The 26,661-nt window shown below is 36.7% G+C and overlaps 1 protein-coding gene across 2 annotated transcripts in view; it reads right to left on the bottom strand.

Moving 5' to 3' along the window:
• Positions 1 to 26,661, bottom strand: part of MPP7 (MAGUK p55 scaffold protein 7) — a 145,938-nt gene that overhangs the window by 81,355 nt on the left and 37,922 nt on the right. For both annotated transcript variants that reach the window (XM_079299632.1, XM_079299633.1), the window contains exons 3-4: positions 23,437 to 23,601; positions 10,465 to 10,583 (exon numbers count right to left, since the gene is read on the bottom strand). In XM_079299632.1, the coding sequence (XP_079155758.1) occupies positions 10,465 to 10,583; positions 23,437 to 23,473 (156 nt within the window). In that variant the 5' untranslated portion in view covers positions 23,474 to 23,601. The remainder of the gene's footprint in view (positions 1 to 10,464; positions 10,584 to 23,436; positions 23,602 to 26,661) is intronic.

Below are 26,661 nucleotides of genomic sequence, written 5' to 3'. Positions count from 1 at the left end.
CTTTATGAAGATGATATCCATAGTAAATGTAAAGCAGTACTCAAGGCTATCCCATACATAATCCCTAGCATTTATAGCTGGCAGGCAGGACTGAGGTGTTGTTTAACTCTTACTATCAAAATAATTGAGGCAGTTATGTTTCTGAAGAACTGAAATCACTGGAATTACCTTGTGCAGGTTGTGATTGCTAGCAAAATCCAACAAGAAATGTTAGAAAGATATAAGGAGACAATACAGATTTAATTTTCAACAAAGACTGTTTACCCCCCCCACCATGCTCTCCACCCAATAAACATAATGCTCTTCATAAAGAGTTACACTGTACCTGAGCCACTGGGGCAGAAAAAGGTCAGTGGCTCCAAGGTTCAAAACCTCCTCCTCTGGGGAGCAATGATTTCATGCTAGTGGTCTATGAAATAGAATGAAGGAGAAAGGCAGCAAGACCAAAATCAGAGGGAAAACAACCTAAAATTGAAGGAGAGAGCACAAAGTGCTGACTTAGCATTAACATTCTCTGAAACAAAGAGCTCTGAAGCACTGGCTAGCAAAAGGATCAAGAGGGTTATGCTGATGCATCTAGCACGGTGTGTGAATTATGGGTAATTAAATTAAAATAAGCAGCAGAATTCAGAAGTCAGAATGGTTTATTATTTTATTGATAATAATACTGATGGGTATATGTCTCTCTGTGTGAGATCCAGGTCCAGAAAATTATAACAAGAGTATATTTGTATTTCCTTAATGGTGAAGCCAGCAAATAAGAGGAGAACCTTATCTGGAAGGACTTATGGTCTTAACCTGTGGCTGGGTAAAGAGCTTAGGGCCCAGGCATGGCTATTTAGCTGGACTCAACACCTATGCTGGTATTTGAGAAATCTACAAACATGGATCTGTTTAGAAATCTAGAGAGAAGAGTATGCTGCTGTTGTCAGCAGTGCTTTAATCAGCTGGAGATGAGAAATGGGACCAGGCTGCCTGGTTTTTTTCATATGAACACCATTGGTGCTTGTGCTGGCTGAATTCATGGGGGTTGCAGAGATTCCCCTGCAACCTCTGAAAGAGCCCATGCCAGAGCAGGTGGATGCCTGGAGGAGACTGTGATCCAGTGGGAGACCTGTGGAAAGAGGGACCCCTCCTTCTCAGGCTGGAGCAGCCTGTCCTTGGACAGCTGCACCCCATGGAAGAGTGACCCCACTGCAGCAGTATGATGAGAGACTGTTGCCTGTGGGATGGATTCACATTACAGCAACTCACAAAAAACTGTTCCTTATGAAATGGACACCAGAGAAGTTCATGCAGAACTGTATCCCATGGGAAGGACCTCATGGTGCAGCAAGAGAATGACTCCTCTGCCTGAGCAGCAGGAGAAGCCTCAGGTGATTAAGTAACATAATCCCCATTCCTCTTCTCCTTGCACCACTGGGATAGGACGTAGAGATGGGAAGGAGGGAGGAGTGGGAGGAAGGTGTTTTTAAGAGTTTATTTTACTTCTCATTAGCCTGCTCTAATTTTGTTGATAATAAATTCACTTTGTATCTCTAAGTTGTGCCTGTTTTGTCCTTGATGGTATTTGGTGAGTGGTCATTATCTCAACTTGTGAACCATTTATTAAATTTTTTCTCCTCTGTCCAGCTGTGGAGAGGACTGAGTGAACAGCTTTTGTGAGTGCCTGGCATTGGCCCAAGTCAGCCCACAACACTTGCACAGAAAGCAAGCCTTATTCTTTGCATGCTCTGAAATCTTATTTACTCAGTTCCTAACTGGTTACTCCACAGTGATTGTGCACCAGATGGAGAGTATTGGTATGTTAAGCACTTACATGGTGCAGCTCTCAATGTAACTTATGTTTGAAGTGAACTTCACTGACACCACCACACCTGCAAGGTGAGCACTGGGTCTACAAAGATACACTCTGAGAAATGGCTGTTAGAGAAAACCACTGGTGGTTAAGAGAACACTGCTATGCAAACAGTGCCATGTGGAAGTCTAAAGGAATAGTGCACACCTAAGTGCTCTCTTCTTCCCAGGCTTCAAAAAGGAGGAAAAGAGTTAAAATAGAATGAAAAAAAAAGGGTTGGTTTTGGTTTGGGTTTTTTAAAGTGCTTAGGGCAACACAGAAGAATACAAAAAGAAAATATGAGTAAAACCCATGCTTGCATTCCTGTATTTCATACCAAGGAAAGACAGTGAATATCTATGTAGCATAGCAAATATTAGTGAACACTACAAATGAACTTTAGGAGAATTAGCTGAAGAAAGGATACAACCTAGACTTCCAAAAAAAAAGAAGGAAAGCTAATATAAGCAGTAACAAAACCTGCTGGTAGGAAACTGTGGCAGGCATTTTTGCTGGATCTTAAATGCATAATTTTTATTAAATCTTATTGTATCAGTTTCCATGCTTCAGAAAGATTTTAGAACTATCACATCTCATTCTTCTTAAGTCTTACAATGTTTTCACACTGCAGAGGTTGGTTTGGGTAGCTATGACTTTCTCTTCTTAAAAGGAAAACAGTCCAAAACAGTAACAAAAAAAAAATTGTTTTAAACACTCCCTCACATGTTCTGCCACAGAACTTCTGGTCCAAGGAGGAAGAACACTGTAGAAAAACAGTTTAAAATTACATTATCCTTGGATGTCTTGGATTTATCAGACTGTTACTGAGCAGATTATGAGACCTTTCATTAGTCTCAGTATCATAGACAAAAAATGTATCACTTTGGTTAAATAAATACTGCGCAAGCTTTGTAAGACACGAAAATCTGGGTATGAGCACAGATTTCAGTTTTAAAAGTTCTCTTTGAACTGCTGTACCAGTTTGGTCACCAGGCTGGTATACTGCCCCCTTGGTAACAATGAAATTACAAACTATTTATCTTAGAAGGATTGATTTTCTTATTTTATGTCCAGTACATTTTGGCTGCATTTCTGCTACTCTTTGGAGGTTTCCCAGCAGAAACTTTAAATCAATTACCACTGATCCAAAAAAAATCCTCTGTCTGGACTTTAACCTAAACCAAGGTTTTTTCACATTCCAAAGCACTGATTTATTCACAAGTTTCGAGTAATACTCAAACACTTCACACCTCTGATTTAATAAGCTTATCTGCCTTATTTTTAATTTTAAAAGTTTGTTAGTACACCTACCTCTAGAGACTTCTGATATTAACCTAATTTCTACAGCTTTTATGAGACTAAACTGTCAACAAAACAATTTGATCCTTTTGGGACCTGATCTTCAAATTTTTATTATTATTTTTAACAAAGTGGGTTGATAGATGACTTGATGACAGGAACAGGACTTCCACATAAAAATCTAGATGAAAAGTTGCAAGTGCCTATTACTAAACACATTAGCAGCTCTGATGTAGAAAGATCCTAGACACATCAAATGTCTAAAATCCTGACAAAGAAGTTAAATTTCTAACAAAAAATACAAAATAAAAAAATATTCTTAAAAACCCACAAAAGAAGTATTTATCACAGGAGAATCTGTTCAACAGACTTTGAATAGAAGGACAAAATGATTATTTATGTCCACCAGCTATCTACTTCCTAGTAAATAACACACTAGCTACAGCTATAACAAATATTTTTAGCTGAACCATCATAGGATCCATATTTCACAACTGCATTATTCCATCCACTAACTTGCACTCTTCTATAAACAAGGCTACACCATCTAAAGCTATGCCTAATAAATAGGACGTGCATTTTTCACTTAATTGAAGGCAAAAATAAGCACAAATATGTATTATTGAACATATATGGAAAAACAACTTTGTCTTTGCTTAGAGAAGAAACATGGCAGGTTGGGGGATTTAGTTATTATTTCAAAAGGAATGCATTTTTATTTTGCTTATTTTTGTCCAGTTATTACCTGAGGTACTGCATTACTACAAAAGCAGAAACAAGGCAAAGGGTTCAACACACACAGATGAACAGAAAATAAATGAATCAAAACAAGAGAAGCAATCATAATGCTCAATACCTGGCTGCTAGATACCTTTTCTCCTAATGTTTTAATGGAAACAATATCAGCCTAATCAAGTAAAGATCCTGTACTATTTTCATAAAACCTCAATTGCCTTATTTTGATTAATCTGATCACTGTTCCCATGGAAATTAAGTTTAAAGGCAGCTGAATGCCTCCAGCTAAGAGTGATCTCTTTACTTATAGATTTCAGTTGCTGGCAATTGAGTAAGTCTTAAAAAATCACTTTGGTTTCAAAAGTAACACTTTAAGTTTATGTGGCATTTCATGAGGAGTAACACCTTGCATTACACTTCTTAAAATTGTAATAATTTTGATGGAAGCAAAATGACTCATTGCTTCAGTGGTAATTACTCCAAATACGAATGCAAACTATTGTCAGTCATCGAGAGGCCTTCTTATAGAGCATTATTTTCCCAATAATTTTCACCTTTAGGTAAGTACAAAGCATGTGTAAAGTTTGTATTTTGGTATATTAATTACATTATTATTAGCTACAAATACTTGGAATGAAATGAGTACTGAAATTCTAACATTTCTCCATCCGTATTCTGTACATAAAACCCAATCATGAAGCTTCAAAAATTAGAGATCAACTTATTAAAAGAATGAAAAAATGAAAAGTGCTTAATTTCTTCCATGCAGCTTTAGTACATCTTTGCAGATTCAGTATCCTAATACTGTCACATACACCCCATTACCTACTGCTAGGTAGCTCTTTAGAGCTGAAAACTGTATTGTGTCTCTGATGAACTGGATTTAAAGAATGACAAATAACTTCCATTTCCACCTATTATCTAATTCATCATTATCAGTGACTTCAACTATAGTAAATTCCTTCTCCTCTTGCCAGAAATAGCAAACGTTTCCACACCAGCACAACAGACCACGTCTGTGCACTGTTTGGACAGTTTGCATTACAAGAGTGATCACTTTACTTCTGCCGTGAGGAGGCTTTGCTTGCTTTCTCTGACTGACAGATGTAAACTATAAAATACAAAGCAAGCTTGCTTGATTCTGCACTAAAGTAGGAAGAACAATTAAATTTCATTGGCCATGAATTGTTACTGACTATCAACCACCTCCTCCACACTGACATTTCCTCCTCCTGACATCCAGGTGGTAAATCCTTACTCACACTGCCTTTTCCTTCATTTTTCCTATCTCCATGGCAAATAGCACTTCAGACCTCCACATGAATTTAGAGAGCTACAGCCTATTGCCTTTACTGGGGAGGCAAAGCTTTTTAAAAATAAGTATGGTTGATAACTCAGCAGTAAAGAACCTTAAGAACTTCAAATATCAAAGAAGCATTTTTCTGATTGACCTATCAGCTTCCATGATTCCACCCACTCCAAGGTGATCTCTCCAACTCTCCAGTGCTTTTCCCCCAAATCATAATCCTCTCACGCTGTTAGATAAACAGGTTAGGTACAAAACTCCAGTTCCACTTTCTCTTCTACTGTGTTTTCCAGGTTTGCAGTTCTTGAGTAACAGACCTCCTCTGAGCTCCTGAGGTGGCTGGTTTTGTCTGCCCTGAAATCAGAAACCACCTCACCATTGCCTTAATAGCTGCAAATATGTTAGCCACCAAAATTACCTTCCAAACAAACCCTGTTCTCTTCCTCTTCTGCATGTTTAACAGAAAAAAAAGTCTAGAGACATGCAGAAAATAAACAAATTGAACAATAAATTATGAAGACTGTATGAATATTATTTCTATAGAAAGTATATATGAAGATCAAAATAATGGGAAAATAAATAGGTTTTGTATGTCCAGCAAAAATTTTTTCACTGTCAATTTTGGAACTTGAAGTGCAGAAGTAGTCAACATATTCCATCACCAGCCTTTCATGCAGAAAGCCAACTCTACCTCAGCATGATCACCAACCTTCATTTTTTATTGTCATGCTCAGGTCTTACACTACCTAATACATTCTCCTCAGCCACCATCTGCTTTAAAGGCACACTCAGAGATGTCATTCTCTCCATCTAAGGATCATCCCCACCAAAAATACAGAACAATACATTCAGAACAATCATTTATAACTCACAACTGATATAATTAGAAGTCCATTTTCTCTACATTCTTATGGGAAGAAGATCCAAATCTTTGGAAGTCTGAGCTTGTGCCCAGGCAGGAGCATGCACCATTTGGATGCACGGCACGGGAGGTGAATACACATGATCTGGACAGCACACACCTGGATGTTGGCTGCAGAACAGCTGATATTTCAAGCTGCACCATGTGAGCTTTCACAAATGCCAAAATAACCTGCACATCTCTTCCCACAAACAGTTCAGACTGAAGATTTAGTACATCATCTGCAGATAGTTGGTTTTATTACTAAGGAAATGTCAAATCAATCCCCTATGCTTTGCCTTAGTCAACTTAGTTTTTGTACATACTATCTTCTTCTTATTGCCAAAAACCACAGTATACTGAAACCATCTACATTTGCATATTGAAAAATCTGAGTATTCACATTGAAAATTTCCAATGTTTCTATATCATAATGACTAAAATTTGGGCTATGTAATCATGCAATTCAACTTACATGCCAAAGAAATTTCACCAGGATATACTTGACTAGTTTATTTTTTATATGTTTTTAGCAATTTGCATGGTCAAACTCTAGCACATAGAAAATATACTTTCTTAGAACTTCAAGTCATATCCTATCCAGGTGAAACTAGGAAAATTAGCACAAATTAAGGTTTTGCAGGGCCAGCTATCAAAATATTATGCAGTTACAATAAGATCCAACTTGATTCACCAAATATTCCTTACTTTGGCAGTAGTTTCTTTTTTCCTAGTGTAATATGTATCTTTTTGAATGCACAAACTCTTTCCTATCTAGAGAAAGTGCAACAGCACTTGCTGTGGCTTCTTTTTCATAATGGAAAGTACAGTACTGAGTTGGCCAAAAACAAATTGCAATTGGTTATGAAATACTTTGGTAGCTGTGCAACAGAAAAGTTTACTCAATTCTTGAGCATTACATCCACAACCAGAAATGTTTAAGGCAACAGTGTGAGTGGAAGCTTCATCCTGGAGCTAAACAGACAAACAGTAAAACGTGTCTGGTGCACTAACAGCAAGCAAACACACATGGAAATTCTTGCTGCTCCTCTAAAAATAATCCAAAGGAGTAGTTAGAGCACATCTTTATTTATCCCTTCTAAAAAACATCCAAGCTGAGCACATGTCCTGTTTCAGGTATTAGCTCTGTCAATGCTTGTAATTACCCTGAAGGATCTTCCCCTTGTGTTTCTATCCTATAAATTCTACAGAATTAATGGGATCTCTGCTACATGAAAAGGAATGAGATGGCTGAAGATTTTTGGTAACATTTGAGAGTCATGTATAAAAAGACAAACAAGTAACAAATTGAGGGAAGCAGAAACAAATTTTAAACACTAGCCAGAACCAGTTTTCCCTTCCAAATTGTCAACAACAGTTGTGAGTTCCCTCATTTTGGTAAAATAAAATCTAATCAACAGATTCCTTTGTGAAGAAAAGGGACAGCAAGAACAGTTGCATCAGTGTTTGCTAGTTTTACTAACTACAATAGGAATGTACTGTAGGGAACAATCCAGTATTTGCAGGGGAATGGATTGGATGATCTAATACAACTTTTCCATTTCTGACTTCTTAGAACAGCTTAAGCTCATCCAAGTTCTCAAAAAGATTTCTGTCCAACAATACTGAATGAAGAGAACTCCAAGACAAGGTTTGGGGCGCTTTTTTAAAATTTTTCTTCTTTTCTTTTCAATATTACAAGACCCAGAATAGCAACCATATGTTATAGTATACAACCATGAAGAAAAAGCTATAGTAATTAAATACTCATAAAACAGATTATTTGTAGAAAAAGTAGAAAGCTCCTTTCATACATAAGTCTTTCAATAATTTTGAAGCATTTTATCCATTTCATAACTTAGATAAAAGCTCCTTTATAATATCTGAAATTATTAAGCAGTAAGGTAAGATCTGTGTAGATTTTTATTAAGCAATGCATTAAAATAGAGAAATATCAGAGCTAATTGGTAATATACTCATGCTCATTTACTTCCTATACTGGCACATACCAGGATCGCAACATCTTTGGCTCAAAGCTAGTGCACATTTTTTCCTTTCTTTTTCCTTTTTTATTACAAAATATGTGTCATCATTCTCTGTCTGCAGAATTAAAAACATTTGTCTTTGCAAGTACAGTTGACTTTAAGAAGTTACTGCTAGGAAAAACAGTCTTTCAAATAAGACACCAGAACTTGGAAAGAAAGATTTTGCACTCCCAAAGTCTTGTAACAGGGAAAAACTATGGTAGATGAGAAGACTCAGTCTTCTGCTCTGTCAGGTCTCTTCCAAAAACGCTAGGGACTGTCTTCTCTGAAATGTGAGAGGATACTGAACAATCCTTCTAAAAATGCATTAAAGGTCAAACAAACACCGTGAATTTCACATACAGTTAAGCCCATCTTGAGGCAGATATATGAACCAGATAACATTTTGAAAGCTCTTCATACCCTTCTTTATATACCAGAACTCCACAGAAATCAAAGGTGAGGTTTGATAGCCTGTGACATGCACAGATCAGACCAAATGCTTTAAACAGTCTCAATTCTTGCAATTAAAAAAACTTAGTGTCTCAAATTAAATTAATATATTGTGTTAAAGAAGGGCAACTAGTGAATACTAAAATGTAGTTTCGAGATTTCAAGAATGACATCTATTTTAAGAGTGTGAGGCTTTAAGAGGACATTAAAAGAAGCATCAACAGGGTCAAAATTATGTGTATGTTTAGTATTTGAACCAATAGAGCACAAGATAAATAATGAAGATGGTTAGAATATTTCAGTGCCTTCTTGTTGTAATTGCAATGAAGTCACCATTCACTGATCCCCTTTCTCATCTTTCTTTTCTGTTACAGTCAGAAAGTCCAATCCACCCTGCAATAACAAACAACATGGTAACCAGGGTATGCAACCAGGCGAGCCGCTAGGACAGCCAGCTGCTCCAAACTGAGAGCATACTCCGAGTGAGAAACCAGTTAACTGCTGTCTTCTTTTGGAATGAGGGACAAAAGGCAGTAAGTAGAGGAGTTTGAAAAGGTTTAGGTTTTGCCTCAATAAAAATAGAGCAAATGTTGAAGTGTCAATGTTTCACAGATCCACACTCGTTTTCTAGCCAGTCTTCTTTAATTCCCAAACCAGAAAGAAAACTAATTTAGCAGCTGACCTAACATTTTGCTTAGATGCACACTACTGTCAACCTACATGAGAAAGATGACTGGTGTTCCTCTTACAGTGATCTGAGCCACCTGCATAGACAGCTGCAGCAAAGCCACAAGGAGTCTGGGAATCACAGCACTTCAGAAACGTTGATGAAATTCTTTAGGCAAGCGAGTATTGCCAAGAACTGTTCCACTGTTTGTTGCTTTTGTGTATCAAATGCCAGAGAGCATTTATGTTTACTTTTATATGTAAATTCTCAGCAAACACTTGACCAAATATCAACATTTTTACATCTTTTTCCGGAATAAAACAGCTAAAAAAAAATGGGAAAATGTGATTCTTTCAAACCTACTTAGAAATAATCCCAGTTTTAAGATTCCTCTAGATCAGTAATTGACAAGGGTAACAAATTCTGCACAAGTCTGGATATATTCATGGCATGGGTTACTACCATCTACTGACTCATTTCAGACTTCAGAATTTCCTTCCAGCTTGAATTAGCTCTGTACTGGGACTGAAGACATACTTACCGTTTTGCAGGAGTGGAATATTTTTAACCAGCTGATTGGTCCCATTTTTCAGCTCTACACAATTTTAATATTATTGGGATAGCTCTGTGTACTCCCACAGCATGCTTTGATTTCTTGTTGCTGATCATTTTTGTAGCATAACATTTTACTCAAGTATTCATCCAGCTTATTTTAGGCTGTACTTTAGTCCAGCATATTTATGAGCAAAACACAATATTAAATGGAGACAAGCCAATAAAAGAAACAGCTTACTAGAATTTCAGTTGACTTTGTTAAAGGAAATTATTTTAAATTAATGTGGCTACTGAACTCTTGCCATACTTGACCTCAGAAAATATATTCCTTCTAATTTTTGCTGTGAACGTTTATTTATTTAAGCTAAACTCCAGGTCTTGAATGGTGACCATAAAGAAGTGTCAGATTTCCTGCTACTATTTCGTACACTTTTATTCTAAACAAGGGCAAACAACACATGTTTGTTGCATTAGCATTACACTGCCAAAACATCACTCTTAAATGAAATCATCTATGTATTTTTGGTAAAATCTTATTTAACAACTTCCACCCTGCCAGAAACAGAGTTTAAACAAGGCTGTTTTGTTTTCACTGAGCAACAGTTTGGTCACTGGTTTACTAGATGGCGCTCAAAACATTTTTCCATATGCTCTTCTCAAAGAGAATCTGACTTAAATGTGGTTTACCTTCACCAGTGAATGAAGGCTTTTTTCACCAAACATATCCCAGAGGAAGGTCAGGTCTTCCTGGCTGTCCACATGTGGCTGCAGCTGGGCTGGCAATGCAGCCAGCAGCTCGTACAGACCTATAAAATGAAAATAAAACACAAAGTGTGATCTAGGGTGATCTCATTAATTTCACTTAACAGTTCTGTGTAATTGGCTGCCTGGAGCATGTCATTTTAACTGAAGAGGGAGTCTGGAGTATCCAGCACAACATTAACTTGTAGAACTAAAAGAAACATTTAGAAAAAATTACTAAGAAACAAGTATTAGCAGTGTACTTTTTACCTTGTCATAGTTGTCAAACTTCTACATCCATATGTATTTACACAAGGTTATGCAGAAAATTCTTAAAGGTTTTGAGAAAGGGACAAACCCAGAAAAAAACATACATTCCTTTGCTTAATCGTTATTCCATTTCCCTTGATGTTAGCCAAAGATGAAATGAGTCATGAATAGGAAAAACTTCCTTAAAAGAACAGAAACTGGATAGGGTGGTCCATTAAAGAAAGGTTCGTGGTTTTTCTAAATATTTCTTCCTAATATATTGCTTAATACTTTTTTCAATCCTGTGTTCAGGAAGGATCCACAGCAATACAAAAGCACCTTCTCTGTTTTGCAGGATTAAACTTTTAAAAACAAAACCAACGCAGTTTTCCCAGACACACAAGCACACAGGAATATTTCAGTAACATTTTTAATTTGCAGGTATTTGAGATTCTCTCTAGGGCTAAAGCAATTGCTGTTCTCAGTTATTTGTGGCACACCTCAGCAGCGGTCTCTGAGGGGCAGACAGTAGCACACTGTTCCACAGTAGCGTACAGCATAAAATATCCATCGTGCACACAGGCCATCAAAGTGCTGTCCAAGAAATGTAGCAACAGTGTTTGCAGCAGTCCTCTTTAGGGAGGTAACCTGGCATGAGTTGATATCAATTCATAGCACATGTTTAATTTTCCAGTGGGATTACTTGGGGTAAAAAGGACAAAATGCCTTTTTCTCCCGTCTGCTGTCTACAAAAACACCAATAGTCTCCTGGGATCCAAGATACACGGCCCTGTTATTATTTTTAGTCTGAGCAAGTGTTGCTGCTCATCACAAGAACAAATTTACAACATATTCTACTGCTAAAAGAACATTGTTGTAAATTACTGGACACCTATTGTTATTATGCTTATTATCCCCCTAAAACTTATGGTTTAGAATATTTAGAATATTTATTAGAAAACATAATTTCACAACCTTTTCAGGTAGTACATATCTCTTTCAACATTACATACAGCATCTTTGGGTTCTGATTATTTATATTTTCATCTTTTTACTGCCTCTCAGTAAAATAATCTGGGAAAAAACCTTCTTTCCAGATACATTCTTTTTGTGCTCCAAGCATTTTTTGGTGGTTCACATTCATTTCTCTTACAATCCTGCTTTTATTCAAATCTGTTATTGTTTCTGCTTCAGAAATACTGCAAAAAGAAGATAGAGCTCAAACTACTACAATTTTGCAGACAGAGAAAAAGACCATCAAGCTTTTCCTAGCAAGATACAATCACTGATTGAGCTGACAGCCAGAGAAAAGCAGTCTGAGCAGGACTTGTGGCCCCAACTTCCCAGATTATTAGAACTTCTGAACTTAGAAAAATGGTCGTTTTATTACACAATTTATGAACACGGTTTAATTTAGAAAATTAAAACATTTCTTTGTTTTTAATTTACAAAATTTAAAAACTTCTTTACACTTGGCCACTTTTGTTACGATAAACATATTTACCTAAAAATAACCTGAAGACTGTCAGAAAATGGAATAGAAATTTTCAGTGTAAGCTTGCATTGTGGCATAACTGCTTAGGGACAATTCCTATATGTCATTCAGAAGAAAGAAAACAGTAACTTCAGCCACTTCCTTCAAATAAAAGGTGTGTAACAGAGTAAGCATTCCTTTCCTTGATCCATTAGATCTGCTTAAATTCCACATGTAATCAACTATAAAACTATTCTCTCCTTGTAACTTGTTCCTCAACGCTTTGATAATCAAATCCCTAGTGAAAAATAAAATAAAAGTTTGTATTTCCTGATGGATTAACTAGTAGTGACACAGGGGGAGACTGAATCTGCCCATAATGAGACTTTGATTTTACACACAAAACTCACAGAGAAAAACCCTGCCTGCCAGCACCCCAGGAGCGCTGAACCCTGCAGGTGCTTACACACATGAAGGTTTCACATCCAGCTCAAAAGTTTCTGTGAGCTTTACTAATTTATACAGCCCTGAATTGCCCCTTACAGGGAAACACGTGTCCGTGTTCCTACTGCACTACTCCAGCTTCAACAGCAATGCACCCAGTCTGTGCAACTCCCCTGGGGAAGTGGAGACAATTAGACAGGTGCTGACTGATTTTATCCAATATCATAGCCATGCTTCTCATTCTTCCCTGCTTTGGCTCTAGAGTCCTGTGTTTATAGCTTTAAGCCAGAGGAAATGAGAATCCAGCCCCTCTCCACAGCAATGGAAACTGAGGACTCTGCCATGCAGCATGCTGGAGAACACCACGCTCTTGCTGTTCAGACTCCTCCTGAAATTGAACACTATGTAGCCAGGAATTTAAAAAACAACTCCATCAAGGAGCCAAGTAAAAATCAGGCACAAGGAGGACTTCATGTATTAACCTGCGGACAAGAGAAGACAAAGATCTAGAACATGTCTAAAGGTAAATTTGTGTGATTACAGATCACCTGACTCAGCTCTAGAAGGCAATGGCAGAAGAAGGTGGTAGCACCTGTAAAGGTTTGCCTTTTCTCCTGTTCCTTCTTGTCCTGTCTGTGGTGCATGGTACCACAGAATCAAAAATTTTCAGATGGACATTCTGTTTTTTATATATTAAGAAATAAAGTATATGGACCTTCTACACACACCTCCAAGTAAAACAAGATTTTTCCTTGTGTCTAAATTACAGGAAATGTGTTGATGTTATTCATTGCCCTGTGAAACACTGAAAATTTTGGATTGCATGTGACTTTACCAGCATATGGCATATTAAAAGAAACTGCTTTTGTGATACGGACAGGGACACAATAATTTGTCACATTAGTATAAACTGGCAATGAAGTTGACACCACTGTATTGGCAGAACACACTGGCCTAATTTCACTTACTGAATCTGAACAATTGTCACATGCATCTTTCCTACACATGAAGGGCAGTAGCTCAAATTTCTGCAACTCTATAAGATCTCACTGTACAGAGATGCTCCCACGCAGCCATAGAAATAATCTGAATTTCATAGTAGAGTCAATTTCAGATCCACTTCAAATATCCTGCAAAACTTCTAAGTAGTATGTCAGGTGGTTCCAGAAGTCAGAGCCAAAGGCCATGGAAAAAAGTTCAACAATGGTTTAAGCACTGCCAGGCTGTTAAAACCAGATTATTTTTTAATTGTTCCAATAGCAATTATGTAATCTGAAGGAATGCCACACTGAACACTTTTGATTTGGTCTCAATTTTGATGTTTCTCTTCAAGTCCCATCTTCTTGAGTCATATGGCATGCATGGACCCCACAGTTTTTTGAAAGGTGCCCACAATGTAAATAAACACAACCAAGAACTTTAAAAAAATGTATCTACAAGTTGTTAAAAAAAAAGAAAAGCTAAGAAAAAAAAATATGTTGTTTTTAATGCCTGATGTTGGCACCACTGTGTGGAATGTCTTTCAAAAAGTGTATAATAAAAGCAAAAAAAATTTTGTTTTTATTATACACTGTTGCTATTTCACTTAGGTTCTTGATTTTTATTTTAGTCCAGTTTGCTTAAGTTTAACCAGCATTTATATTCAAAAGAATCATGCACCAATTGAAATTTACTAGTATCAGAATACTTCAGGGGTAAAAATTCAGTAAAGTAAGAATGACTTACACAAGAAAAACTAATTTATTTTGAATTTTAAAAGTAGCTCATTTATTCCCATAAGACCTGAGCATAAACAATGTGATTAAACATGGAGATGTAAGACAACTATGCGATTTTAAGAGGGGAAGTAATTCCTACAACTCAGGGGGTAGGAACCCCAAGACTCATCACAATGTAATCACACCTAAAAAAGTAAAAGTTAAATTTCAACTTGTTCTTTCGACATACTTGAGCAGTTACTGTATTCAGAGCATCTTCATCTTCAGAGCATCGTTCTAAACTTAATTAATACAATTTAGTTTCATTTGATCTGAAGACCAAAATGTAGAATAATGCTAATTCTAATTTAAAAATGTGTACAGTAGATTTGCACATGCCATCAGATTTAAGAGTAAGAAGAAATGGAAACCTTTTAAATCAAAAACAACAGGACATAAAAGATTTTTCCAGTTTTAGAAAATTGCTTCCTTTGTAGTGTTATATTCTACAGAAGACTGCTTGTTCCTAGGAGGAGAATAAATGGCTAAGCAATTGATGAAACTGTTCCCGTACTGAACCACTCACACTGCAGATTCCAGATGCTCTACATTCTTGACATCAGAATGGAAAAATTTACTTTTAGTCTAGAGAAATTTAATATCACCATTCTTGTCATATCCTTCATAGCTTCATTATTAGGACAAGTCTGTGGAAGCTATAAACTAGTGCTAAATGATAAAAAATATGGTCTCTGCGTTCCATCACTCTTGCATATTACAAGAAAACACCAACTTTGTTTTGGTTAGCGTAAGGAAAGAAATGGAAACATGGATGTGCCTTTGCTTTCATATGCTAATTAATTTCCTGAATTAACATTCTGAACAATGATGCCAGGCTTCGAATCTAGATCTTTTACAGCAACTGAGGGATAATAAACACTAAGGAACATATATCTAAAGGCCCAGAACAACATTGTAAAAATTTACTGTATTAATAAAATGGGACAAACCAACCTTTAAATTTTCCACTTTGTCAAAGGTAAAATAATCAGCACGATTTGCTGCCATTTACAAGCTAACATTTTTTCACATTTGAACTGCACTTTACAGTTCTACGAAGGCTCAGATATTTGCCTTACACACAAGCAAACAGCACTGCAGTAGAAGCACTCATTCTGAAATCCTTTCTACTGAATAACAAAATCAGTTACTGACACCACATACTGAAAATTATTTCATTCTGGCATTTGAAATTAGTATTTACACACAGGTTCAAATAAAAACATATGCAGTATGTCTGTGTATTAGGATGGACACACTGCACTGTCCTATCAGACTCCAGCTGTAAAAAGACTGCTATGTGCTCAAATTTATGTGCTACAAATAATTCTTGTTTTATGTTCTCTTAAGTAATTCCACTGAATATATGGGCTTGCTGACACTAAAAAAAGTTAAAGAGTAACAATTTTTCTGTGCAGAGCCAGATGAATTAACTCATTCCAGTAAGCACCTTCTTTAAATTTTGCAGTTTAGTGTTTCTACTAAAAAAAAATTTCAAAGTACAGAATACCGAACAACTACATAATCACAACATGCAGGTGATCAACATCTTGGGAAAAATAATCTGCTTTGATTTATTTGCTAATTCACAAAAAAAAAGTAAGATGTTGAAATACTTATGGATGGCAGAGCAACAGAAATACCAATGTTGTATATTTTTTCTAATAAAAAAAAAAAAAATTCTGTATGCATCCTCAAAGAACAAGACTGCATATTCATAAGGGAAATAGTATTTTAACTTAAAAGTTGTATCTAATTTTTGTTCCTCCAAGCTACAGTAAATTTGTTAGCCCACCTTAAAACAATGTTATGACAGAAAATGTTGAACGAGTAATCATTTAAACCCATCACCTTTAAAAATATTATTTCCTTAAAAATGGAAAAGCCTTTTTGGAACTTGGCTCCTGGAGCTAAAGAATACGCAGTTGTTTGAAAGTTATTGGTCTTTTAGGATTTGTCTCAACATGTGCATTTCAGATTTAACATACCACATACCATTAATGTTCTGATGTGAGTTAAAGAGTTGATCTCTACTTGCATCCATACAGGGCAAGACTTGCTGCAAAGTTCCTGCTTGTATGGCTCATCAAAGCTGTTCCAAAATCAAACCCCTTCAAAAATATAGTTACTAGACACTGTGTCAACATGGATATTTTCAAAGTTCATAAAATGTACTTTTATGAGTATTCAAAAGTCCACCTATTATATGCAAGAATAACACATACATAAAACTGATTTAAAGTGACCCATGGAGGACAAATTAACAAGCAGCTTGTGGAAAACTCATACAAAAATCTGATATTTAAAAAAAAAAAAAAAAAAAAAAAAAAAAAAACAAACCAAAACCCTGTCTCCTCCAATGAAGCCTGCATACTATGGCACCTTGAATAACCTTGACTAATTGACTGGTCCTTTCCATAGACATCAACTTGGCAAGTCTTTAGTATTTCTATCTAGATCTTCATCAGCCCTAGAGCAGGCAATAGCAAATACCTGGCAGGCAGTCTGGAAAGAACTCATTCCAGCACTAGGAAGGTACTGGGCACATTGGCCATGATTTAACCCTTTAGTCACAGTCTACAAGGTTACAAGAGACTTGGCACCGGGGAGAGGCAGCAAGGACTACTAAACACAGCATTTTACATCTGCAAAAGGAAGACACAATATCTCATTAAGAGACTGCATAAAGACTTCTAACAATGGAAATCAACACTATTTTTAAATCAGTTGGGTCTAACAATAATTGAAAAACTGTTTGATTACCATGTATCTCAACTTCTCATGGTCAAGATCCATGCTAACCATGTATCTCATACAGGATATATCTGTAAGGAGAGAAGAAGAAAAGTCCTACATTCCTAGGCAGTGCTGATGTCTGAAATCAAGTCATTATATTATTTCAGTGTCATGATTCACTGTAGGACATAGTTTAGGATTTACCACTCAAAACAAGTTATACCATTACACAATCAGTCACATATATGCAGCCACATACACTTAATATAAAAGTTTATAGAAGAATGTAGGAATATACACAAATTTAAAGAGTCGAGTATATTGACAGACTGAGAAAGCTGGGGCTGTTCAGGCTGGAGAAGTGTGCATAGAGACCTCCAGCAAACTTCCAATATCTGAAGGGAGCCTACAAGGAAGGCTGGAGAGGAGCCCTTTGTCAGGAACTATACTGATAGGAGAAGGAGTAATGGTTCAAACTGAAAGAGGGTAAATTTAGGCTAGTGTATGGAAGAAATTCTTCGTGGTGAGATTGGTGAGGCACTGGAACAGGATGCTCCCAGAAGCTGAGGCTGTCCCATCCCTGACATTGGTCAAGGCCAGGTTGGATGGGGCTCTGAGCAGCCTGGTTTAGTGAAGACTGTCCCTGCTCACAGCAGGGGGTTTGAATTAGATGACCTTTAAGGGCCCATTCCATTACCTTACATCATCACCTTATTTTAAAAGTAAGTTGAGGAAAGTAAACTACTTGAAATAATTAAATTATTTCATTGTTTACCTGTAAGACTAATATGTTGCTTTCAGGTATTTTTTGTGTGTGTTGGTTTTTTTCCTAAACCAATATGTTATTAAAAAACCAGTTTTGAACCCCTGTATTTCACAACAGGCAACTAACAGCTAACAGGGAAGTTTCTCATTCTTTGTAGCAATAAATTGCCTTTTGATTAAGAGGTTTAGTTCTATTAAATCAGCCAGGATTTGATGTGATATTGGGCTGAGAAGCCACAGAACCTTCTATCTGACACTAAATGCACACAGTATTTGTGCAGAGCCAGCAGTAGGCTCTGCTGGCTAACCAGACACAGCTACACTTGAGGGGGACAGCACGGCAGTCTGCTCTCAGCAAGGGACACCTGGCATCACTAGAACTGTCAACCATTTGTGTCACTACAGCTTTTGGTCCAACAGAGCCATATATAACACAGCCTCTGCTTAGAAACAGTATAGACTATTGTACTTTCAAATTTACTACAAAACTACACACTGCTCACCAAAAAAAAAAAAAAGGGAGGGGGGGCAGGGTTGTTTCAGTAGCCAGACTATTTGAATTTAATTGTGTCCAAAAACTTAACAGTTTTAAAGAGTTTACCATCATTAAATATACTTACACACGTTTTCTGATTCCACACTGCTGAATCAGTCAGGCATAATATATTAACACAAAACAGAACAGTTTAGAGAAATTTCATTTCACTTCGAACGAATTTTCCAAGTCACCATAAATATGTTGATACCAAAATAAATACCCTTTCCAACACCAGCAAGCTGCATTTCTAAAAATTAAACCAGATTGCAATTAAAGCTAGCTGTACATCTCATACTTTCCCAAATCTTCCAAATTAATGTTGTCCTAAAAGCCATTTAATGCCTCTGGCAGATGGAGATGGGAGAAATCAAGATTGCAAGGATAAAATATTGGCTCTATTTATTAATTCAGTATAAATTTTGCCTCGGCTGTCATATCCATTTTCATGAATATCTGGCCATACCTATGCATTTCAATATGCTGAGGAATTAAAGTAGCTTTGAAATTGTGATGCAGCCAAAGCATTTACATACCACACTTGCTGCAGCACACCTATACCTAAAGTCATAACAAGAGTGTAAAGCAGAAGAGTGAAGGTTTTCCCTCTGCTCTGCTTCCACCACAGACACCAGTGGGGAAGCAAAGGCAGTTTGGAGCAGGAGCAGATTACCCTGCAAGCCCTAGCCCTGGCAGCCTCCAACGGAAGAACAACTCCCAGAAAACTTTCCTTCATTGCTCTCCTAAATTCCCTTTCTCTTCATCTCGTAACAATGAGGCAGACAGATCTTTGGCCACCATTTTATGCTGCTGCGTTTTTTAAATAGGCTGTAAGAATAGAACTCCCTGATTTCTATCTCCCTCCGAATCCTGAGCACTTGGTTGAAAGGATAAAATTAAAATTTCAGCACTTCAGAATTATTTGTCCTTCTTCCACTATAGATGTTTCTGATGCCCCTCTTTCAGCTTAGCCAACTACTTAGCATTTTCTTGATATTATTACTTTTTTCCTCCATATTTTTATCCTTTTTATAATCAAATCCTCTTAGAAAACATCATGTTGAAACTGACAAGCTGACCAAAATGCATTACTATAGTAGTAAATAAAGAGAAGACATCTATATGAAAACAATAAAAGCAGGACAGCTTATTTTTGTATTCAGGTGACTGCAAAATTGTCTTTGAACTTTCCACTGCTTGCAGTGGTCTCTGACCACTGAGAAGTCAACCCATGTGAACTATCCTAGCAAAATATTTCTGCCACATCAACATGCAGCTTCAGAGGTCGAGATTAATTCTAAAGAAACATAGAACACACGACTACAAATGCATTTTGGAAAAATAACTAACACAAAAATCAGGAATATTTTGAAGGCCATGTGAACTTAAAATTTGGTTAGTAACAAATGTGGGATTTTTTAAAATTAAAAGCTAACATGTATTCAGTTTTGCAGTCTTGTAATACTGAGAAAACTCCACTATCTGGCAGAGTGCTCACTCCTTTATGTGCTCAAGGAGAAACAAACATAAGCCCTTGCACATTTTCTCTAATTTACAATATTCAAAGCCAAGAACTGCTTCTGACTTTCACTGCATGTAAGCAATCTCACACAGTTTTACTTGGTGCCTAAACTTGGCCCATAAATGTGATTTTTCTGCTGACAACATATGAAACAAAAACACGAAGTCTGCTTTGCAGATTCACGCACTGGTTTTTGAGAACAAACAGGAAAGCACTTTTAAGCTTGTCAGTTAAGCAAGCTTGATACAGCACTGGGAGGAAAGAAATCTGCAACATGTTTACAATGTTTTTCACATTAGAACAACACTTAGGGCATAATGATGTCACCTTGGCTCCACTAAAGTCAGCAACAAAACTGCCATCTACTACTGTGAAGCCAGAACTGTAATTTACACCTTCCTAAATATACCAGATAAGTGAATTCCAGATCTCCCAGACTTGCTTTACCTGCAAAAAAGCAAGTCTCCTTGCTCAGTCTTCAAAAAATCTGTTTGATGGGCTTACACACAGAGGGCAAGCAGACTTTAGCAACACAGAAACTGTTGAAAGCTTCTGACCCAGACTGAGGCATGAGCTAAGCCTTCCATTCATGCTGGTTGCTTTAAGATAACTTTGACTCGACACTGACAGGACCATAAACCTTAAGTGTCACACAGATGTTATACACAATGACCAGTTTTTAAATTATTATAATATAAAACTACATTTTCTACATGGGTAATGGAGAGTGGAAGAGAAAGAAGCATCTGCATGCAAGCCTTTGTCCTCTGTCTTTAGATTAGTGAAGCCAGATCAGTCTGGCAAGGTATAAGATTAAATTGAAAGTCACTGTATCAATCTGAATAAATTAAATCTAATTTAATATTGAAAATATTAAATTTAATATTTAAAGTAATGTAGCCATTATTTTTATTTATCATAGCTTAAAGCCTGGTAAATGCTTCTCAAAATAGATTTAAAGAGACATGGCTTGTGTCCAGTAGAAGACACAGGTTAAAACATGGAAGGACAAAAGCAGGTATATGAAGAATGTATATGAAGAAAGCAGCTGTAAGTACATGGCACCACTTCTAATAAAAGCTGTTGACAAAGTAAAAGCTGGGTAAAATGAACACAGTCAGGTAAACATTTAGTCTCATCAAATACAGCCCATCATGAACACTATCCTACTTTTGACAGTGACCTGATACTTCAGACTATATAAAAAAACTTTTAAATGATTAATGTTCCCATACTGGTGACTGAATGTCCAGTGGTCTGTGACAAGTGACATTCGATATTCACAGATGATACACTTCTATTTACAAGTCCTCATGGAATTCTTTCATTTGCTTTTAAATCCAGGTTGACTTTTATTTCACTCAGTATCTAACAGACACAAAATAGTTTAGGGTACATTTTGTCTGATTGTATTCACAAAAGAAAGTTTTAGCAAACAGACTGAACAGGGTTATGTCCCCAGCCTAAAGGTCCCACTAAGTGATTTGCCAAGTCCTCAGTGCCCCAGAAACAACAGTTTCAACTCCTCACGTCACAATACCAGTCTCTGCAGGCAGGGTTAGAGGAAGAACAGAGGCAGGAAACATTTTATGCACATCACTAGTTTTTAATCTAAGAGTGAAAATAACACCAGAAATACAGGACTATAGTTAGAAACCACTGTATCATAGCCAGGGTAGAATGCACAGTTTGATGCAACAAGCCCAAAAATACTTCAGTGCATATCAGCCCCAGGAGGAAGTATTGTAAAGAAAGAGGAATAAATAAATCCAATTCTCTTTTCACTCCAAATGTAAATATTTATTTAGAGAAACAACTGATAACTTGAGACAGAAAAAAAAAAGGACTTAACAAGCAGTATTATTTAACAGAAAGATATTAATGATATGTATCATGTTTTACTATAAATGTCATTAGAAAATGTAGACATTTGAGTTTTAACACAGATCTTAATTATTAAAGGCATGTTTGCATCATTGTATGAATTAAATAGCACAGTAAAACATGCTTAGAGGCATTCTAATCACAGTATTTCAAAATTAGAATTATCTTCTACTTTTTGAAACCCTTCTCTTTCTTTATTCAGAAAGTAAGTCCATGGCTATTACTTTTGGACATATTAACAATCTTTAAAAATAAACAAAAAATAAACAAGCAATAATTCTTTAAAAATTAAGGCAGATTTTGAAAGGACACAAAAGGGTGCATGATAGAGAAAGCAAAGGTCCAAGGTGGAAAATTAGCCCAGAGTAGACCCTAACACATCTTCCAAAACTGAACAGCTTCAACTCACTTATTTCCATGAGGAGAGGGAGAGAAAAGAAAGGTATGCAGAGATAGGGTTTGGCAAAATCATAGTCAAATCACTTAAACACAGGAGACAAAAAAGCATATAAAACCAAATAACTCTTCTTGCCCATGGCAACAAATAAACACATGCACACCCTAATTGTAAAGATTAATATTGTCATCTAGGATAAACTTTATGTGTGGGGAAAACAAAATCACTGCCCTGTACAGTCTACTAAAAATAAAAATCAAATGCAGTTCCTTATATACATACTTATACACATATTTCTGGATTCCTGACTTGAAATCTCCCTTCTAATTTTATAAATCCTGCTGCTACTTCTTGTGCATAAAACTATGTGGCACAGGGGTGGAAAGCAGGGATCTTTGTATTATATTGCAACCTCAGATGGATCACCCCTTTTTAACAAACACTCTCAAGCAAAAGTACTAAGTTATCTCAAACAAAGGGATAAAAATACTGTCAGAGATGGAAAATGTCAGCATAACAAGAAGATGAAATTTAACCTTTGAATATAACCTAATATTGCCACAAAGAAGGTGAAAACTATGGAAAGCTACATATCTGCAATCCCACTGCCAGCAGTCAGTGACAGGAACTGGGCTCTGATGTGGAAGGCAAGTGAAGGAACAGAACTTGAGACAGTATTTTTCTTCTCCTAATTTGTTAAGGAGTTGTCAAAACGGAACAGTCTGTGTTCAGAAATAACTCCACTGATAACTGTAACTCACAGAGGGGATAGTCTAGACTGCTGCAAATATTAAGGCATGCATGATATCATCATCTTTTTTTCTTTTTACCCTCCTCCTCCTTTTTCAAGTTAACATTGTAGGAACCATGCTCAGAGGTGAATCCAAACTCTTCAGATCCATCTATAATATATGTTTGGAGCTGTTCTTTGTAGGAGGCTGGGGATGGAGGGGAAGAAAGTGGTGGTGGGGCTTTTCAAAATTAATATATTTTACCTGTGGTGTTTCATGTATCTAAATTAACTTCAGGAAGAAAAGGTTACTTTTTAAGTCTTAAATTAAAAATCTGGTGAGACCATAATTAATTATCTTCCTTGAAATACAGACTTAACAAATAAGATGTGGAGGAAACCCGGCCCCTCCTTGGCCTGTGTACCTGTGTCACTTCCAGATCCAGTTGATAACGCTGGCATGATTTAGTCTGCAGAGTGTCACGCAGAAACCTCAAAGCAGCACTGCAGCCAGAAGGCAGAAGTTTATTTCAGTTTAACTGCTTGCAGCCAAGTTGTCTACAAAGATTTATGTTATCTCCCAGCTTCTCCTAGAAAGAACAGAAACAGAGTTCTACAATTAAGAACATTGTTAAACTGTATATTACTGCAGCTAACCAAATCCAATAATTATCATGAAATAGCTTTTATTTAAGATTCTCAAAACCAAGCACTAGGCGTTTATTTATGAGTATTAAGATTTTTGTTTCCTCTAAGTGAAATAAGATTTGTTTTCTTCAGTCTAGCCTGTAATTCTGCATTAAGGATAATTTTTAACTCCAGCATGTCAGGCATTTTGGAAATAATGTCTAGGGGTATTTTATTAAAACTGTGAATAATTGAGGTCATTCAAATTTTGCTACTATTTATCTCAGGAAAACAAAATTTCTTACTAGCACAGTAATTTATTCAGTGTTTCTATTTAACCTCCTTCCAATTGTTTTCAGGATATTTAAGATTTTTATTTGTAATCTGGAAATATAATCTAAATTTTAACTGAAGTTGTAAAAAGTAAGACTGAAGCATATACTTTACAAAGGTAAACAGCAGTTTGATTCGTGGAGTTGATGGAGCCATTACCATGTAAGGAATTTTTCTGTGATTCATTATGACAAAGTCAGTGTTTTTTTAACACATTTTTTGTAATAATTGTACAGGTCTACTGATGGCATATTTTGTGTCTTTCTTTTAACGACTTTCTGACAAAAATTAAGAATACGTGTAGCAAAAATTAAAATTAATTTCAAATATAAGTGAACAGATTTGTATCAAGTATGTTAAAATATGAAACTGGAAGACAAACATACGAAAAGAAATTTCAAGTTAAGACAGTAAATGTCTACTTAGAGTGAACAGGGACTGATGTGTTTGCAGACAGAAGGAAGGGAGAGGGAGAAATAGAAGCTATCAGAAAATAAGGATTTTTTCCAGATTTCAGTAAACAAAAAGGATCCTTGAAAAAAGAAAGCAGCATATTTCTGCTTCAGAAAAAAAAAAAAAAAAAAAAAAAAAAAAAATAGAAGAGCATTTTGCCGCTGCTATTGCTGGTTTGTTTTTTGACGTTTTTTAAAACACATTCATATTAATCAGAATGACTTTTGAAGTCATGTTGGCTCTTAAAGTGCATATTTTGGACCCATTTTAACTTGGCAACAGCCTTGTGGAAGAGTGATATACAGGTGCTGTAAACAGTGTATGCTGTTCAAAATTTTGTTTTTCACTGAAAAAACACATGGCTAAAAATATTGCAGCATACTAAGGGCCAGCCACAAGATTTTGTTTAGTAAGTTTTAAAGCAATTATTAGATATAAGTAAGTTGTTAAATTGTCCCCAGGCATAAGCCTATGGTTTAAATAGTCTGGCAGCTTTTTTTAAGTGTGGGGTTTTTTTTATGTCCCCTAGGCATTTACTCAGTGAATCTGGGTGGTTTGGTTAAGAAGGCAAACACAGCAGAAGTTACTTCTCTGGACAACTTCTATGATGAAAAGGTGCAAATAAAAACCTAAAAGTTCATCTATTAAGATTGTTTAGGAGCTTAGCATTTTTTATTAATTATAGAAGTTTATGAAGAAGTCTTCATTTAAAAAAATCAGCTTAAAAAAAAAATTTGACATTCATCAAATCAACACAGAAGTCCATTAACTTAAAGCATGGATAAGGAAATTCAGTATTCCAGAGTGAAAGCTCTTCTTATGATGACAAGAACTGTAAAACATCTATATGCAAAGCTAGCCAGGGTGCAGCTTAAACGAGAAAAAAAAAAAAAAAAGACATAGCCAAGGACACATTGTACCAATTAAGACGGAACATATTCACTTTACATTAATTCTGCTTGTTTTCTGTTTAACACATACAGGAGGAGTCCTGCCCCAAACTCAGCGACAGACCCCAGAGCGAGCACACCACGGCAGCCCTATGAAGGATGGAGGAATTTGCACTTTAACATGTGTAACAAACAAAATTATTGATTAATAATGAAACATCTTAAATTTATCAGCATCTTCAGGTACTTTCATCTACTAAAAAGGAAAAAAACCAAACAGAGAAAAATAAAACCAAACAAGGCATTCTCATTATGAGAACATTACTATTAATCAGAAATTCAGATTCGTTAAAAAGAGTTCACTGTAAAACGCAGAAAACCTAGTCGATCTACATACATGCAATGTATTTCAACTCCATCCATTTCTTTATTTTTCTTTATTTCACAGTAAATCATTCTGTACCAAAAAAAAAAAAAAAATCAAGCTACTCATTATTTAAGAAACTTATATACAGCATAAAGTTATTCCCCCCAGATCCTAAATATATATTAATGAAAAATAAATGACCTGATGAAATCCTTACCAGTAAAATGCTTAATATTTTGCTGGAATGGGATGGGGATATTTTTTTTTTTCCTAACGTGCAAATTAAGCCACATTTTTGCAGTGATGATGCTATTTTTTTTGGCTCACTTTGTTTAAAATGCTTTGGAAGTTTTTGCCGGAGCCCAGCCATAGGCATTGCTGACTGCTGTATGGAATCGATTTGCTGCAACACAGAAATACCAGCTGTTACAGTATGTCCTGAGAGGGATTACCGAATATTCCTAAATTGAAGTTCAATCCATCTTTCCATAAAAATTAGGAGCCAGGGCCAGGAACGTAACAGCAGTATCAAGTGCACCTGAGGCATTTACAATACCCAGCAGGACTGTTACAACCAGCCTTTAAAAAGGGCTTATTTTTGAAATTTCATTATTCCAGTTGTACCTTGCTTCTATAGATCGCACCGTATCGGGTTCTGCTGGCACGGGCCGTGTGGAAACAGCGGCGCCCGCGCGGCCCTCGCGGCCCCTCACGGCTCCCGCCTGCCCCCTGGCGGCCGCGGGGCGCCGCGCTCCCGCACACCGCGGACAGAGCTCCGCGGGCAGCAGCTCCGCGCTCCCCTCACACCGCGGACAGAGCTCCGCGGGCAGCAGCTCCGCGCTCCCCTCACACCGCGGGCAGCACTCCACAGGCAGCAGCTCCGCGCTCCCCTCACACCGCGGACAGAGCTCCGCGGGCAGCAGCTCCGCGCCCCCCTCACACCGCGGGCAGCACTCCGCGGGCAGCAGCTCCGCGCTCCC

Source organism: Erithacus rubecula (assembly GCF_903797595.1).
Source record: "Erithacus rubecula genome assembly, chromosome: 3".
NCBI lineage: Eukaryota > Metazoa > Chordata > Aves > Passeriformes > Muscicapidae > Erithacus > Erithacus rubecula.
This window is presented reverse-complemented; position numbering and strand designations above follow the sequence as displayed.